This window comes from Idiotropiscis lumnitzeri, chromosome 4 (assembly GCF_059441095.1).
Source record: "Idiotropiscis lumnitzeri isolate Australia: NSW breed Sydney's pygmy pipehorse chromosome 4, RoL_Ilum_1.0, whole genome shotgun sequence".
NCBI lineage: Eukaryota > Metazoa > Chordata > Actinopteri > Syngnathiformes > Syngnathidae > Idiotropiscis > Idiotropiscis lumnitzeri.
In genome coordinates this window covers 14,018,839-14,036,698 of record NC_142394.1, presented here as the reverse complement: position 1 = coordinate 14,036,698, position 17,860 = coordinate 14,018,839, and the positions used below count along the sequence as shown (strand labels likewise).

General features: G+C 40.7%; 1 protein-coding gene across 1 annotated transcript in view; it reads left to right on the top strand.

The window, feature by feature from the left end:
• tnmd (tenomodulin) overlaps positions 1–17,860 on the top strand; it is a 58,628-nt gene that overhangs the window by 25,295 nt on the left and 15,473 nt on the right. Inside the window, exons 3-4 of the mRNA XM_088294250.1 lie at positions 5,640–5,780; positions 13,673–13,780. Coding sequence (XP_088150376.1) covers positions 5,640–5,780; positions 13,673–13,780 — 249 coding nt within the window. The remainder of the gene's footprint in view (positions 1–5,639; positions 5,781–13,672; positions 13,781–17,860) is intronic.

Genomic DNA, 17,860 nt, shown 5'->3' with positions numbered 1-17,860 from the left:
TTCAGAGATAGTTTTTGAGAATTGCCCAACTTTCAATCAGTTAATTCAATGCTGAAAATACTGCAAATTCTGATGGATGGTGAATTCAAACCGGTTAATTGTTAGTTTACACATTGTCATGCTCCTACAGTATAATGTGACACTAAGGCAGCTCGTACCAACCTGCCCATACACTCACTGTCGATATCCAGCCTTCGGACCCTGTTTCGAGAGGACGCTGCCTGTGCCCTCGGCATAAAAACGGGCATAACTTAATTTTGGTGCCTAGTCTAGTGCGTTTGGAGGGGTGTTGCACTGATCTCGGTGTGCCAGCGCACGAAGCAGCATTGCCCCCGACGCACCTGGTAATTTGGTGACAGAAAGTAGATTGTGCTTGGCATGAAAGCAGGCGCAGAGTCAATTTTGGGGTCATCCACAGTGCAAAACTTCACCCATGCGCACAGTTAAGACATAAATCGGGACATTAATCTTAACGAGGGTTTTCCTGACTTTCCTTTCGAACTTTACCGTGTATAAAAGCTGTAAAGGTTCGAGAATGACTGGACCATACCATATCACATAAGGTGTCCTCTTCTTGGGAACAAAACAACGTTCCTAAAGCATGGAATCTCTTGCTTTAATCTTAAGGTACGATTCCACATTATTAGGTTTCCCAAGTGCTTTGTACCATACTGTATGTCATGTGGCACGAAACGGTTATTCTCTGGTAGAAACAGAAACATAGCTCTTGCCAAAAGCCTTCATCAATCATGAAGCGGTTAACCACAACATGACAAGCTATACTAAACAAGCGTTCAATGGAAACGTTCCAGAAGTCCAGTGAAACACAAGTGTGGACATCACATTGAACGGCCGCAAACTGAACCTCGTACCGTGGGGCGCTGCACTCACTGTCATCGTCTTTACAGAGATTAGTGTTGCACGATCCAAAAAGCCTCATTTTACCATGTAGCATCTGAGTTGATAACACAGTGATTGACCAGCACTCTCCAAATTGAATTCTAAACTGGCATCCATCCAGAACTAGCTGCTTGTATTCATCCGGCATCACCAAACGGCAGGCAGCACGTGTTAGTTAGTCGCAGAGTATTCCTTCTTCATTTATCTGAATCCTGCAGGCCTTGGGAGTTGACAGGCTTGGTAATTAGTGTCCACAAGCATAATCCCCATGGTCTCGAGACCCCACACTATCAGATCCAAATCACCTCATGAAAGAAAGCAGATCTGCAAATGTTCATCGCACACTGGCTGACAGCAACAAAAGGCAAGTGCGTAAACGTGTGAAGGCTATGTGCAGCTACGTTCCTGGGTGCAAAATCTATATGGGCTGCGAATTATTTCCCTTGCAGATCCTCATTTTCCATTCTTATCTTTGGATGAATCTGTTGCTATTCTTGTTTGAGTTTAATGTGTGTTGCTTTCTAGATCTCTCCTCCCAGGTTTGTTTTCATTACCTATACTGTAATTATCCTGTGTTGCTTTGCTGATAAAACCTCAGTGTGTGCAAGTCTCTTTAATCATCATTATACAAGGGCCTGCCTTCATTATTCTGGCAAAAACAACAGTCGGCTTGCTTGTATTTGTAAAGGTGCAAGCGGCAGTCGTAATTTAGAAAGGATGTAGCAGCAATGTTCCATTTTTCAGACTGTGATACTTGAAGAAACATCTTAGAGGGAGGTACTCGGGCAAGACGAGTGTAGTTCTCCTGTGGGTGCACATGTGAAGAGACGTGAGATCTAAATAAGTGTGCTGCAGGCGACTTGACAACACAAGTAGAAGTGAAGGAGCCAGAAAGTGGCCTCGCTCTGATTTTTCATGCTCAGCTATTTTGACTTCAAAACACACTTAAAATGTTTTTTATTTCTTTTTAAGAAGAAAAAAAATCCTCAACGTGGTGTTGATTTCTTTCATTTCAAGATTAGAAATTAAGAAAATATTTTCTCTGACTAAAATTTTGTTTAACATATTTTAAAACTAACATTGCATACCGATCAGAGTTTTAAAGTTGTTTTGTTCCGGGAGAGCAGTCGAACACAAACAAAATGAGCACACTCGCGCAGAAGCTGCTGTGGACCACAGCTCACACCCAGACTCACTCACACATCAACCCACCAAGCCCCGCACATCTAATGCACAACCACTACCATAGCTACAGTATTTTCAATTTTTTTGTGCATGTTCAAATAAGTTTGCTATGTGATTAAAATGCTTATTTTCAGATGTGAGAGGGGTAAGACAAAAAAAAAAAGAAAAACATTACTATAGAAGCTTTCCACCTGTATCGGGTCAATCTGCACTTCATCCTACCCAAGGAAACGGAGGTTCATCGTATAGAAAAACGACAATGGCTCGTTTTTCCACAAATTGTCGGGCAGCATGAGAACAGCAAGTGAGTTGTGTGAAAAAGTGGAGAGGACCTTATAAGGACTGAACCCAAAAGGACACAGTGTTCACCGGTGTAGCTGTCTAAGCTGCTGCCCACCTCAATCCATCACAAGGCTGCCTATGGCTCCCCGGAGGCCCGATAGACCGCGCTGCCCCCGCGCCACCTTTCCCTCCCACGGCTGCCCGCCTTACACCCACCACCGCTACCTCCGCCGCCACACGCCTGCGGTGAGTGACAGGCATCTAGTTCCGCCTGACTGCAGCCTCTATCTCCTTCCCCTCAAGGACAACGAAGAGGACATATTGTCATCAACTCATCTCTCTCACTCCCACGGCCGCCGCCTTCCCCATCGCTGAACATATGCAGGCTGTCTCTCGCCACACACGCATTTATGCACCCAGCTATCCAGTCACCTGTAACAACATCTACACGACCTTTTCCTAATGTCCCCGGGCTCAGCACCACCACAACCCATTCGCACAAACAACCCGCAGGTTTGGCAGCACCTGCCGCTTTTCATTCACTGCTTTCAATGTGAGACCACGGCGGAAAGCATCTTGCCGCCGTTGTTAAGAAGCACGTCAGACGGAAACCTTGAGTGAATAAACAGGATAGTGTGTGTGGGGGTTGACATGGATCGCCTGATATATTTTCCTTGATGTCAACATGTGATGAGAGTAGGGATCGGGTTGTAAAAGAGAATAACCAACAAAATGAACATTTTTTGTCCTTAAAAAAAAAACAAAAAAACATGGACATTTACTTTGGGCATCAACATGATTTTGAGATTTGTTTTGTCTCTATAAAAAGGAACTCATTCCTGCCAGTTGCTTTTCTTCACTTGACACTTGACAAAAGGGATTCTGCACCGAACCTCAGATTAGACTCTCTTATGAAAAAGTGGCAGCGAATTAACTTGGGAGACTGTCAGAGTCCCCCAAAATGATGAAATGAGATTTTCAGAGAGCTGCGCCGTCCATTGAACCCTCAGTGGTGTTTTTCAAAATGGTTTCCTTGGAAACAGTTTATTCTATTATAAGTAGATACTGCGAAATGTGCATGGGATGTCTGGAACCACATCATTCACACATTACTGTACAGAACCTAATTAATACACTGATGAATTTTTTTCATTAACAAAGGGTCAAAAGGGCTCAAGTAATGGGAAAAGGGTCACATGTAAAGAAATTAACCCACTGTTAATTATGGCCTACTCCTCTTGCTGGTTTTAGCCTCTTTTTGCACCCAACAATCATAACAAACTTCTATAAATAGTGTTTTTAGCCTTTAAATGTAATATTTTGGGGGAATAATGTATCGCATACATTCTCCATATTTTCCTCGTCGCATCAACCAGTTTTCACTTTAGGGTGAGGAATTTATTATTTCAAATAAACAATTCACCAGGACAGGCTTGAACAAAATACTCAATTTTCTACTAATCATTGTGTGGTTTGTGGCCATATTTGTCAGCATTATGTTTCATTATTAAAAGTTTACTTTTTGCCAGTTTATGCTATACATTTTTATTCTTTAAAATATGCAGCTACAAGTGGATTCTGCATACTGTGGTGGGCTAAAATGCAGTTGTAATCGATGTTGCTACAGTTGAGTTTTAAAAGTAATTTAGTTACTTTATAGATTACTTGCTTTAAAAAGTAACTTGAAAGGTGTTTCCTATCTGAAATTCTGTCATCACCATGTTATAAAAGGAAATAAATATGACATAATGCCGCTATGTGAGTTTGATGAGTAACTCTCGTTTGATTGCTTGACTCTGAAAAGTAGAGCGGTAGACTAATCGTTACTGGAAAACATTTTGGAGTACCGGCATGACGAGTTTTAATGTCATTGTAGGATCACTGAGGATTTTAAATGGATTATATAGTCTTTGTTTAAGAAAGAAGCGACATGGTGGTCATTTAAGGTCCTTGTACTGAAAGTATACTGTAACATAAATTGCGAGTTTTTCCATGTGCTTTCATCTGCCTGCTCTGTGAAACTAATTAATTTTCACAGTGCTTTTTAAATGTCTTGCAGCCCTGTGACATTTGATATTTGGAACTTTAGTGTAAAGTTTCAGTCCCACAATGGAAATAATGAGAACTAGCACTTCAGCTAATATTATCTGATACCGTCTTTAACGAGACAAGGTACTGCATCGTTTTGGAACTTCCACTTGTTGCAGCTAAGCTCATCCTCTCGCTCTCTCTGTTTTTTTCTTTCAAATTTATGTTGCACAGCAGCAGCTTTGGTTTGTCAACCACTTGAAGCCACACGGTAATAAATTAATTAATTGATTAATTTGTTCTCGTCTATTTTCAGCCAAGAGAGGTGGGCATACTTTCACTGTTGGATTTTCATCAGAAGCGAGAGCCTGCTGAAAATATGATGCAATGTTTTAAGGGCTTAATCAATAAGCCTCCCGAATCCATGCCCCCAATCGCACATTTACGCTAATATAAAAGAATGCTAAAATAGAAGTTTAATTCCCCACTCAGACTTGCGGGCTATTTAATATCCCCCGACTTTATCCACAGCGGTCCAATTGACACTTACATTTCAAAGCCATCTTCATTTGGCTTCTGCTGGCAGTTTTACGTTCTACTTCCCTTTGTTGATGCTGCTGTGACCCATGTTAATGGAGATTTATAGGCCAATGCGACTCTTACAGTGATCTGCTATTAAGAATTATATCCTATTATCACCCTACTGTTCTCTAACTAGACAAAAAAGGCTTCTGATTACAGCATGTAAGCAGGCAGACACAAAACAATGAACGTGTGGGAGAACGTCAAATGAAAGCTAATTTTGTCTTTGAGCATTGGAGGACAGATGTGTCTGATGTACATAAATCCTGACGGAGTCCCATTTGAATGTATTCATTAATAATGTGTCTCATTGGCGGACAAAGATGAAGATGGACTCACCGATATATTTCCCCTCGCAAACACAACCCTCACATAAATATTAATAGCATATTTTCGGCTGGTGGGCATGAGTCGTTTTTCAAACCGGGAATTTTAACTGCCATCCAAGCGTGTCTGCACCACTTTAGGGCCACAGTGAAAATAGATTTTTTTCTATTTATTTTAGATACTTGAGGAAAACTCTGATCAATAATCTCATTCATCTTTCTTAAGATGTATTTTACATTGCCCTATTCCTTGAGCATTTAGTTTGTCCTTAAATGTATTGCACCCTCTTGGTATCGGTGGGCAATGTTGTGATGATTATGCTTCCATCCTTTTAGGTCTACGACCACGAGTACAAAGCGGTGCTGGATGGCGTCGAGACACAAAGCCTGATGGAAATTGACCCGATTCGTCAGATTGAAATCTTCCGAATTGGAAATGGGAGTCAGGAGGTTCTTGAGGTGCACGACTTTAAACATGTGAGTGAAGGGATACGCCCAACCATTGCGCAGAAATGTTGGAAATTGCTACGTTTACATGTTGGCCTTGTGAAAGAGTTTATGGCAAATGGGAAATGAAATAATTACGAAAAATGATAATAGTTTGTTGTTGTTTGTATCGAGCATCATCTCGATCAGTAATTACAATGCAACAGAAGTGGGAATAAGTCAGATATGTGCAAGCCAAAAATAAATGTCAAGTCACATCCTACAGGACTCAAGCAAGTCACAAGTCACTATAGGAAAAGCAAGTTAAGTAAAATTGCCACCAAATTTCAAGCAGGTGAAGTAAAGTCATTGAGTCAAGTCACAAAATCTTGCTCAGTTGGAGTGATAGTAAAATATTTTTTTGCTGATCATACTACAAAAAGTACATTTTCTTACAAAATTACATTTACATTTACATCTATAAAAATTAAATGAAAAACAACTTACAAATGTAAGTCTACACTTAAATTATGTCAAAGAATTCATGCTATTTTAATGTGGTAATAAATGTGTAATGTGGTAATAAATGTGGTAATTGTGCTAAATCTGCGAGCAAACATGAGTAATAATCAGGTTTAAAAACATCACATGTTGTTTCTGGGGCCAAATCAAATTAGTGTGTGTAAATGGTTGAATGAAAGGAATTCACTTTAACCACTTTGTGGTTGCCAGTTTTTGAAGTTGTGTGAAGTTGACGTGCATTCATTTACGTGGGTGCTGCCACATCAAATATGGCGAAAAAGTACTCCATATATAGTCTATACGACAGAAAATAACTCATGGGATGGGGGTCAACTTTACTTTTAATCACGGGACACTACAGGATAAAAGGTTTACGGGAGCAGATGAGAGTGTTGCACGAAGTAGGGAACGCCCATGAGGAGAAAGGGAGCAACAAACTCTTCAAAATAACTATATGGATTTTTACTGTGATTTTGTTTGTTTTTAGAAGGAGGGGACTTTGTATATCATTTTAATTGCTGTTAAAATTGATTAGTTGTTTTTTCCCTGTTTTTCCCTATACTTTTTTTTTAAACACTATGCTACGGGACTCGAACGAAATGGGATTTTTTTTCCCGTGGGAGCGAAAATCCGCTCCCTTGTCACCCTCCAGTCTCAGCTTAATTAACAATCACTGTTTTAAATGGTGTACGTATTTCCAAGATGTCCGTCTAATCGATCACTTTATTGCCTTCTTATTTAAATGCAGAACCTACCTACATGAACTGATTAAACAGTGATTGGTGAGCTAAACTGTCGAGCTAACCTAGCTATCTTGATTGATTTATTGACCATATAAAATAAATAAAGAAGAAAAGCTTGACGGTAACGATAAAGGGGGAAACCGTACAGACGGGGACTTAGCGGGCCAACTACTTCTTAACTCATTCAATACCATTGACGGATAAATACGTCAAAATCCATTTTTTTTTTTTTTACTAGGCTGGTCGTGAATGAGTTAAAATACTATTACAGCAAATGTAGTGCACTAGAAATAAAAGTAAGCTGTAAACTGCAGTCTTAGGCCACATTATGCACTTTGCAACACCACCACCAGCATGATGCAGGTCAGGTGTGAGTGCAAGTGAGAATGTTAATATGTAATTTGCTGTCTGGCCCAGCCAGGGCGTGCCCCTTCTCTCCGCCAGGAAATGCTTCAACTCTCCACAAACAGGATAATTGGCACAGATAATGAATGAGAGAATGACCACAAATTCCCGTAATAACCGCTTAAACACACAGTCATTAGAAGAGCGGATTTACTGTTTAAAGGCACTCACAACAGCCCCAGGAGAGGGTTTGTTCTTTCCTAAAAGACTAATTCTATAGTAGCAAGTTGTTTGTGGTACAAACACCATTAAGAAGCCCGTCTCCATTTGTTCCACACAGCAGCTTTTGCAGTCGTAATTTTGTCTCCAGCAAAACTCATTAGTTTACCTTTCATTTCTAAATCCTGCCTGATTGTGCGGGAGGTTGCACAAGCAGCACCTCAGACAAGGAAGTCTCATGCTCATCTTGCGGGTGAGAGCCATTATTCTTACATTATTTATTTACTATGAAATGTCAATAGATAAACCTGCAATTTAAATCTGAACAAACGTATTCACTTGTTATTGTTTTGGTTACAAGGGCCAGCAGAATGTTAACATCTACACACCACACCCTCCACCCCAACCCAACCACATTCATTTTCGTTATCTTTCCTCTTTCTATGTTTTCTCACCACGCTGATACGCACACACACAGACACACGCACACACACAAGCCTGTTGCTTGTTCCACTTCGCGCTGGTGAAGCAAATCCCCTGAGGAGACTCACTGCTCTTCCATGAAAGACTAAGTAACAAGCTAGTAAGCACAGTAATTCAAACCGTATTCTGAGTGGAAGAAAGAAGAATGGGACCGAGGTGGAATAAAACACACTGAAAGGCAGCTGTGTGCAGACGGTAAAATTGATTTCTAACAAAAAGAAAAAGGGGACTGTTGCTTGTTATTGAAAATGACCGCGCTTGGCCAGTCCAGACATGGTCCCCATCAAGCCCGAGGGCATTTTGGGCTTTATGCCACCAGAACTCCGAGCTCCAGATGATTTTCAGCTGCTTATCTTCCACAGCAATTCATGACTCATAAATAGAAGAGAGGAAAAATACATCCTGAGAGCAAAGAAGCAGCATCATAATTATTGAAATTCATTGCAAACATGAAAGCTGAAACTTTAATTCGTTACAATGACGGGAAATAAAAGACTGCTGCAATTTTAATTTGTAGCCCGTACGCACATATAAGACTATCACTGTGAGGAAAGAAAAATGTGACTGAAAGGCGCACATCACATAACACAAGAGAAGAGTATAACTGTCAATTTCCTTGCAGAGTAGACTAAAGTGGCATTGGGGGCTCAGTCGAGTTATGCGAACACGTAGGGCTCAATTTTCGTGACCGCTGCGAGTTTAAAAACGGGGAAGGTCTAAATCTGTGTGGATTTGGTCGGAGTGGATGTTGGCAATTTTGCAGACAAGCGCAAGCCAGCTCGTTTTAAAAATTGGCGGTTTGTGCTACTACGGGCATGAACGCCGCCGACGAGCAAAGCGTCTCCTCTCATTCTCTTTAAATGTGCAGGTACTCGCACCTTGAAAGGAGACATCGCTTTGCAGAAAGGAATGCAGCGATTCATGCGTGGTTGCCACTGCACTTGGTCGGTGTGACAAAAGACAACACAAGCGGGTTCGTTTCTCGGGCCATTGTGAGCATGTTGGAGTGTCCTTGAGCAAGATAATGAACCCCCAGTTGCTCCTGATGCTGCGTCATCAGTAGGTGTATGAGGAAACAGCATAAAGCACTTAGTGTACCGCTATACAAGTTAAGGCCCATTTACCAATTATCTGATGTGCAAGGCGCATGCCAACGGAAACACCTCACTAGGCCAGAACATTTCCAATTGCCCGCATTTCTGCATTCGCTGTCTACCAAAATAGAACCCAAAAGGTTAAATTAGACCTGATACGGTTTGCGAATACATTAAGGTCAAATTTCAGACTTTTTTTTTTTTTTTTAATTACTACTTCAAATTTTACTACTCTTGAACCGATTAGTCAACTTTTCCAACCTGCTTGTACTTTTAAAGCTTAAGTAGGAAGTCTACCCCCAAAAATTATTTGGAATAAAATATTCCATGTGCCTTCACTAGTCTTAACATGGCATTCTGCATTGCATTTGTGGGTGGGATTAGTTAAGCAGCAAAATCCACCCATTTTTAGCCATCTCGCGGCGGCCATTTTGTCGCTTGGTCGTTAGCTGAGCGTGTGAACATAAGATGATTGTGGATGAGAATAATGGCTAGCCTCGCTAGCACTGGCTATTTCAATCACCGCTTGCCTTAAAATATTCACAGGACAGTAGCATCAGGTGAAGCTCCATCTTTGTTGACAATATGTTTTATCCAATAGTGCTAAAAAGCACTATAATTGTGTGACCCCACTCACATCATGACAGTAGTGCTGTTTTGACATGAGTACTTCTTCTTATAAGACTTTTTTCCCCCATAAAATAATCAATTCTGACGCTAAATAAAGGACCTCCAATGACTGTCAACATCTCACATGTAACCCAAATCCAGGATACAATTATTATAGGGCATTATTAAGAGATTCACCATTTTGGGAAAAACTGTCCAACTACAACATCAAATGTAGAATAAGAGGGAAAAATACCTCCCCAGTAAAAAAACAACATTGAGCATGGGTGAACTTTAAGCCATGTGACCTTCACATATACTGTGCGGAGAAGCACACAAGAAGTAACATTAGAAGTGCAGTTGAGTTCTGATGTGTTCTGCGCTCCGATGGTCTCAGATTGTTTCCCCGCATCATGGATGGCATGTCCTCTGGGCCAAGTAGGAAAAGCCACATCCAGATTGCTCCCTCCACTTGGTTGACAAGTCAGCATCTGCGTCGCTACGAGGTTTTGCATCGGCGCCCGCGGCATCGATGCGCTGACTCACGCATCTGTGACGGCACCATTAATACTGGCGGGAACATGCTTACCGCCCATGAAACGACAGACTGAGTGACTCCAGCCTGTCCTAATGGAGCGTTACCGGTGTTACCAGTGCAGCACCAGGCAAATAAGATGTGGCATTTAGCCAGTTGACTCTCGGCACACACGTAGATAATTGAGCATGATGGAGTTTTAATGTACCACGGGATCGGGAGTGAGCCCTGCCGTGAATACTAAAAAACGGCTATTGACGCCACCTATAAAAATGTTTATATGTTGCCTTGGACTCTTGTTGCAAGCACCATAAATATACCACCAAATATAATCCAAATACTGTTTAATATAATTTCAAACTTTTTTTTTCTTTTTTACTAAATTTTAAAGTTTTACAGATGAAATGATTATGAAAAAAGTGACCGGGAAGAATGTGTTTAAATGCACATTTTTAAAAGATACTACCACTATAATTAATTCCTGTAATAATAGTACATTACAATACAATACAATACAACTTTATTTATATCTCGCATTTCACAACGTCACGACCCCAGTGAGGAGACGCGACTTAGAAAATGGATGGATGGATAGATTTCACAATGTGACCAGAATTCAACCGCAGCATTCATCAATGAACAAGCCTTCGCAAAACTCTACAGAGTTTTCACTGCATAATAATGCTACATTTTTATTGACAATGTGGAGATATTAATTGAACAATATTTTGTTCTTGTTTTAAATATAATTTTTTTAGTGGTGACTGTACATGAACTGCTCAAGGATACAAAAGCAATTCAATAATGAGATGAAGTAGTGTGATGCACGGCCTTGTTTTTTTTTTCATCCCAAATAGTGAACTGAATATAGGTTGAAAATAATTATGCAAATGATCAGCAGTGTAACTTTTTAGAATGAGGCTATGTAAGACTTGCTGACATTGCTTTCGATCTTTCTTCATAGAAGCTGAATCATGCATGTTGTTTTGTCCTGTTGAATAGACGCAGATGAGCATCTCTCAAATGAATACAGCCAGTGGACTGCTTTCCCCCCTTTCCTAGAGTCATCTCTCAAAATGACATCGCTATTCCATTCCTCATTCGTGTGTTAATGTGTCTTTCTTCATTTTCTGGTTGACCAAGCCCAGTAATCATTGTATCTCATCACAACATTGCCCTTTGCATTCCCGCCCGCTACTCCCTGATACGGCGTAGCCAAATTAAACAGAGACTCATCACAATAAAGCCAGGCATAAACATCATGCTTCTGTGCTTGAGACTATTATTGTCTCGACGCAGATGAAATTACAGCCAGTAGATTACAACAGGCTTCACATTGTATCATGTCATGTGCGACTGCTGTCTGTTTTCTAAGTGACGGCACCTCGCAAAATAAATCCACAATGCGGACCCAGCGGCCACACGGTCAAGTTAACTGATTGAAAAGGAGATGTCACAGCAATCGGCGGGTTGCCACAATTAAATTTAGAGAGAATCAATTCATTTTCATGGCACCACTCATGCAATTTTCAGCCGATGCCATTCTGTGGCAGACGTAGATCCTGCTGTCTGTTCTAATACAGTGTGATGAATGCGCAAGCTCTCTGCAGGAAATAAATTGGATAAAATCTGATCTTGTTGCGCATGTTTCAGACGCTGTCTCGGCTGAATATGTTAGATTAACATACAATAGTGTGGAGCGAGTTAAAAGCTCTCTCTCACGCTCGTGCCCGTTGAGGCTCGGCGTGTCAGACTGAACAGAGTGCCCGGTGGAGAATCACCGCTGCGGTTGAAGACAGTGACTTCCACACTTGACTGCACAGATTAAGAAGGCGAGAGCAACCTGTGACTGGCTAATTCAATAGGGGCACTCTGCAGAAAACACTTCATTCTCCAAGCATGTCACTCAACTCTCTGGCGTATATGCTATGAAGTGTAGTACAGCCACAGCAGAGCACCCGTTCCATTTGTCTTGTGTTTCGCTTAAAAGCAGGAGCCATGCTGGATTGGTCACTGGTCTGCGATTACATAACATACTTGGAAAAAAACGTGGCAAGGGCCTACTGTAGTATACAAGGTCATTAAAAAACATTATAAAATGTATTTTGTGAAAATGAAGGCCTTAAATGGTATTAAAAAACATTAAGTACAATGTTCAGAAGCCTTCATTAAATTAAAACATCGGTAGGCTGCCGGTTAGCAGTTAGCATCAAGCTAGGTTGCTTCAGCTCTCCAAAGATTTTGCATGGGCACTCCCAAAACAAGAGCATAGGTATAGGCCCAGCTTGTCACTTTGAATGACTCCAAGTCATTTGCTCTGTTAGCCCCTATCTCACTGAGCGGTGAACAATGGTGAGTGTTTTCGAAGGCAGCCCATGTTGCATTCACATCGGAGTTCGTCAGGGTTTGTTCAATGTCGCAAATGTTCGCAGACATTTGCCAAAGACATTGTTCTTGTCGCGCGGGAATTTTGACCGTGTTCTCTTGCAAGAACAAAAGTATGTGCGTATGGCTGCCAAACGCTTGGTGAACATTTGCGACCTTGAATGAACCCTGACACGAACACACATTTTCTACCTTCTCCAACAGTCTGTAATGTTTGCCCCTCAGTGGGATAAGAGATTTAGACTTGAGGTGTGTTTTGTTCCTGAAGACTCCTGAAGACAGCTTGTGAAACAGCATTGGTGTTTTCTGGCTCGTTTGCAGGAAAGGTGTGTAAATAATGACAACGTGCATCAGTATTTGATTGATTGATTTCAAATCAACCATCATTGTGCATGCAACATTGTGCAAAGGAGTCTGTATAACACAATTTAACAATTGATAAATATGAATATATATATATATATGTATGTATATATATATTTTTTTTCTGTAGCACATTTCTTTTCACAATAATAATAATAATATTTTAACAATATTGTAAAGACTATTTCTAATATTGTTAGAATATTATTATTATTGTGAAAAAAAATGTGCTACAGAAAAAACATATTCAAACATGGCATATTCAGAATAAAAGCTAAAAAGAAAAATCTAGGTTTACTTGCATTTCTGACTTAAGTAAATTGTAAAAATGTGTTGACTAGTGTCATTTTTACATGATATATCCATGTTGTGTCAACGGTCACACTCATGTCTTTTTCCATCTATTGCAATTTACAGCACACTGTTAGACTGGTAAATACTTTATCAGTTGTGTAACGCGCTTAAAAAATATATACATATATATTTGTGTATTAACTCCTGCGGCTTTGATTATCCTTTCAAATTGACACCTTACAATACAGGACAACTGCCTGGGTGCTGATGGGAGATGCGCATCACAGGGAGTTAATGAATGAAAGATGTATCCGAATTTCTGATCAAGCTTTTTTCCCCCTATTTTCAAAGGGACTCACTGGGATACGCTTTGCCGAACATCAGAGGTGCTACATCAGGAGCCAAACCAGGACACTGCCCACAGCGGCAGAGGTGGAGGCTGAGGATGGCGACTTAGAGGTATGCGCCCCGCGTAGCCCTGCAGAAAGTTGCCGTGCATACTGAAGGGAGATAAACAGAGTGGAACACTGTGAGCGCCTCACAGATCCTCAACCTGTCCATCCCATCCTGTCCCTCTAACTGGGCTTTGTGGTGCCTGTGGAACTGTCAGCTGCCCACAACCCCACAGCCTCTTTGTGGCTCACATCAAATAGTGTTTGCTGTCAATCCTGAGCCAATATTAATTTTTAATCCCGTCCTCCAAAGGCTCCACTCAGATAGCTTAAGGGTGGGTAGTCTGACTGAGAGGGATGACTGTAATATTCTAGTTTTTTTTTTCTTTGTAAAAGACGTTTTCTTTTTGAAAGACTCCTCACAAACTTTATAGGGATTCATTTGACTTTTCTGGGTGTTAGAAAGCTGTATGTTGAACTCTGCAAAAGAAATGGACGGAATTCAATCAATCAAAATCCCCATTTTTTTTCCTGTGTCACAGTGCAATTCATTGAGTGGGCAGTGCGTTCAAAGAGAAAATCCACACTCATATGCGCTCATTTCCATTTTACCTTGTAGCTGAGAAGAAGAAGCTGGCAAATTCACAAAAAAGTCTCTCCTTTCAAAAACACAGCCAAATGTCAGTACAAGCAAAACTTAAATCTCAGGTTTTTAAACTAAAAGAACACAAGCTGCAACCAAATAACCAAACACACTTTTGTTTTCCTCTCATCTTCGCACAAGATCCAAGTTTACAGATATTAATTGCTGGGCCATCACCATATGTCCACACCATTTATGTCTCTTTTAAGCACATTTAAGTGTAATTGACAGAAACGGGAGCCCCAAAGTTAATCATCGAAAGCCAACAAAATGATTGGGGTAAGATATTGGTAGTTGTTAGAGTGACTGCCATGAGGATGATTCTGCTCGATGTTCAGTGGAATCCACATTTCAGATGTTGTTTTTAAGACCTCTTTACAGCATGTCGTATTAGCTATTATATGCAATGCATGTGGGAAGCAACTGTAGTTTTAGCGACTGTGCTGTCTTGATTGATTGTGTTTAATATTCATATCTCCAAGGATTGTTGAGTGTACAAAAGAGCATTTGAAACTGAAAACCCACGGAAAAACATTTGTTTGCGAGACAACTACATTGTCAAAAACACTAGGCAAACATTGGTCACTTGGCATCTGGGGTGCTTTACCATTGCCACTTAAGCCTGGCATGCCAGAAAGTCTCACCAAAACAATTTGCTGAGTCGTGCATCTTTAAAGTGGAGGACAATCAGGGGCGGGGTGGCCTTCGGGATTTCCGGTAAAATATGTGAATTTTCCCGAACGGTCAAAGTATTTCCGGGGGGTTTCTGGCTAGCGCGTTCTCCAGCAGCCATCCGCCACTCCGATGTTAACAAGTAGGTTTCAGCGCATGACGGCCACATTAGCGTTACGCATTTTTTGTGTACTGTGTAACTAGAATGTGGCCCATAGATAAAATGAGTTTGACACCAATGTTATGAATGTACAGATTTAACCTTATTACTTCACCAACTCTCTCGGGGCTGAAGGAGGACTTTATCAATATATATTGGGGCTAAGAAAACGATTAAAGGCTGTACTCACTGAGGGACGAAGGTTTGCAAGTGTGTGTGCACCTAGCGAATGTTGTTTCTTCATCAGGATTCATTCAAGGTCGCAAAAAGTCATAAAGCCTTTCAATTTTAATGATCTCATAGAGTTTCTCTTGTCCCCAAAAATTGTTTAAAATTATATGGCGACAAGAAAATCTGTATACAACCATTAAAACAGTTTGGGAATGTCTAGCGTATTGTACATCTTTGCAACATTGAACGAACACTGACCAAAAAACAAAAAAATGCGCGATGTGCACACACTCTTGCAAACCTTTGCCGCTCAGGGGGATACGGGTTTTATGAATATATAAGGTTAGAGGCGATTAACTGTGGCAGATAGGGAGTGTCATACCCCCTACAACAAATAATGAAATAATATACCACATTTTAATCATGAGCAAATAGTACTGTACATGTTTGAATTAAGTAAATTCAAAAGATTAATTTTTCCGCGTATATGGCAAGTTGAAACCCTTTTAGAGAAAGTTTTTCGTGATCACTCAACTTCCATGCCACTGTGTGCTGATGCTAAGGATTTTTTCCCATCTTAACCCTTAACGGCACAGGAGAGATGCAGTAAATATTACCAAGGGGGCTGTGTTTAGAAAATATACAGTGACCTTGGCCTGACCTCACCAACAATAGACAGAAGCCCCTGAACCGTCCTCTGTGCGAATCCTCCCACGTTTGACCTGCCCAAGCTTAGCACAAGTTCCTTCTCAAGTGGTGGAACACATGAAGCTCACAGGGGTTAAAGCTGAGCACTAGTGGCTCCTCGCTCAACCCAGCCGCAGGCTTTTAGCGCTCAGAGCAACCACGGTGGGCTTCAGAGGCACGCCGAAAAACAATGGAAAAATGGTGGAGAAAACTGCAGGCGACTGATAACAAAATCCCGCCTATACGAGGGCACCACCAGGTGACAAACATGAATTGTTTGCCAGACTTTCCCCACCCCTCCCTTTTCAATTTGCCTCTGCCATGCCGCTTCTGAGAGAGTAATCCCTGAGCTTCATTTCACTTCCCCCAGACTGACACACAAGTCGCCTTCTGCCTCCCTCGCTGCTTTTATTGTCAACGAATGCTGCTTGCTCCATTTAACAGTCACTTGATATGGATGACCAACGCTCAACCGACATTTGAGAGCCTCTCACTCAGACAGTTGCGAACATGAGTGAAGAGCAAGCCAATACACCAAAGTCGTGAAAGAATAGCGGCTGCCCCTTACTTGGAATGTGTCGAGAAATCAGAGTGGAGCACAACATCAGAGACAAGTGGGTGATGACAAAGTATTGGACGAAGTAGAAGTAATCCATTGCAAGAGCTACATGGTTGAAATAGTCTGAATTTAAATGGGAAGGATCACACTCCATTCACAGTGGTGAGATATACTGTACACACCACAACACAAGTACAGTCCATTACAAGAGTTTAAAAAAAATCTAGTTTAACATTATTTCGTTTTTACTATTGTGCTTGAATTTAGCAGTAAGGTAGAACTGCGCTTCATTATCACTCTCATACGCTCATTGTGTCTGTCACCCTGCCCACCAACACACCACCCTCCCCCAGCATAAAAAACAAACAAACAGGCAGTGCTGTATTTTTGATTAAAAAAAATGTGAGTTGTCATAAAAAAAAAAAGAACAAATTTACAAATGCCTATATTTATCATTTAAAATGAATTTATTCCCCAAGCTATGGTTGGTAACTTTAATATTTCAAACTCATCTTGCAGAATTACCCTTTAAAGTCAATGGTTTACAGATTATATGATTGGGAAAAAAATGCATCTGCAAAAACATACACTGTAGCAAAGACTCTCTAACTTTCACTAGCAACCCAGGCTAAACTTAGCGCCTCTCAAAGACTTCATACAATTTGGTTGTGTCACTTTAACATACGTTCCTATTAGCAGGTGCTTTAATGCCATATTCTTAGCATCCTAGGGCATAACAGAAAGAGAACAAATATGTGAATAGGTATTTCATCAACAGTTGAGGATTGGTCCCCCCAAAAATATGATGTAAGTTTGTGAATATGGAAGCAAGAATATGCAACAAATTACTGTAACTGTAGCTCAGTTCATCAACTCAGTGAACTGCTGAGCCCATTCAAACTCTGTTGCTAACCAACAGCAACACGTACCAAGGCACATAAACACTCTCTATGACAAATGTTCATGAAACTTGAGAGATCTGAATCTTAAAAACATGGTATTTCATTAATCATTCAAAAAAATAATTACTAATTGTCCGCCTACTTTTAGCTTTCTTTCACTCTCCTGTCTCTCATTACTCTTCCTAGAATCTAGTCACAACTCATTGCAATTAACTGATACACCATTCCAACTTTACCCGCCTACACAAGTCAGAATAAAAAACAAACTACGATATGTGTTTTTAGAAAGGGAAAAAAGCCACTTTGGAATAATAAAAAAAAAACTAAATTGAGAGAAGTTTAAAAACAAACAA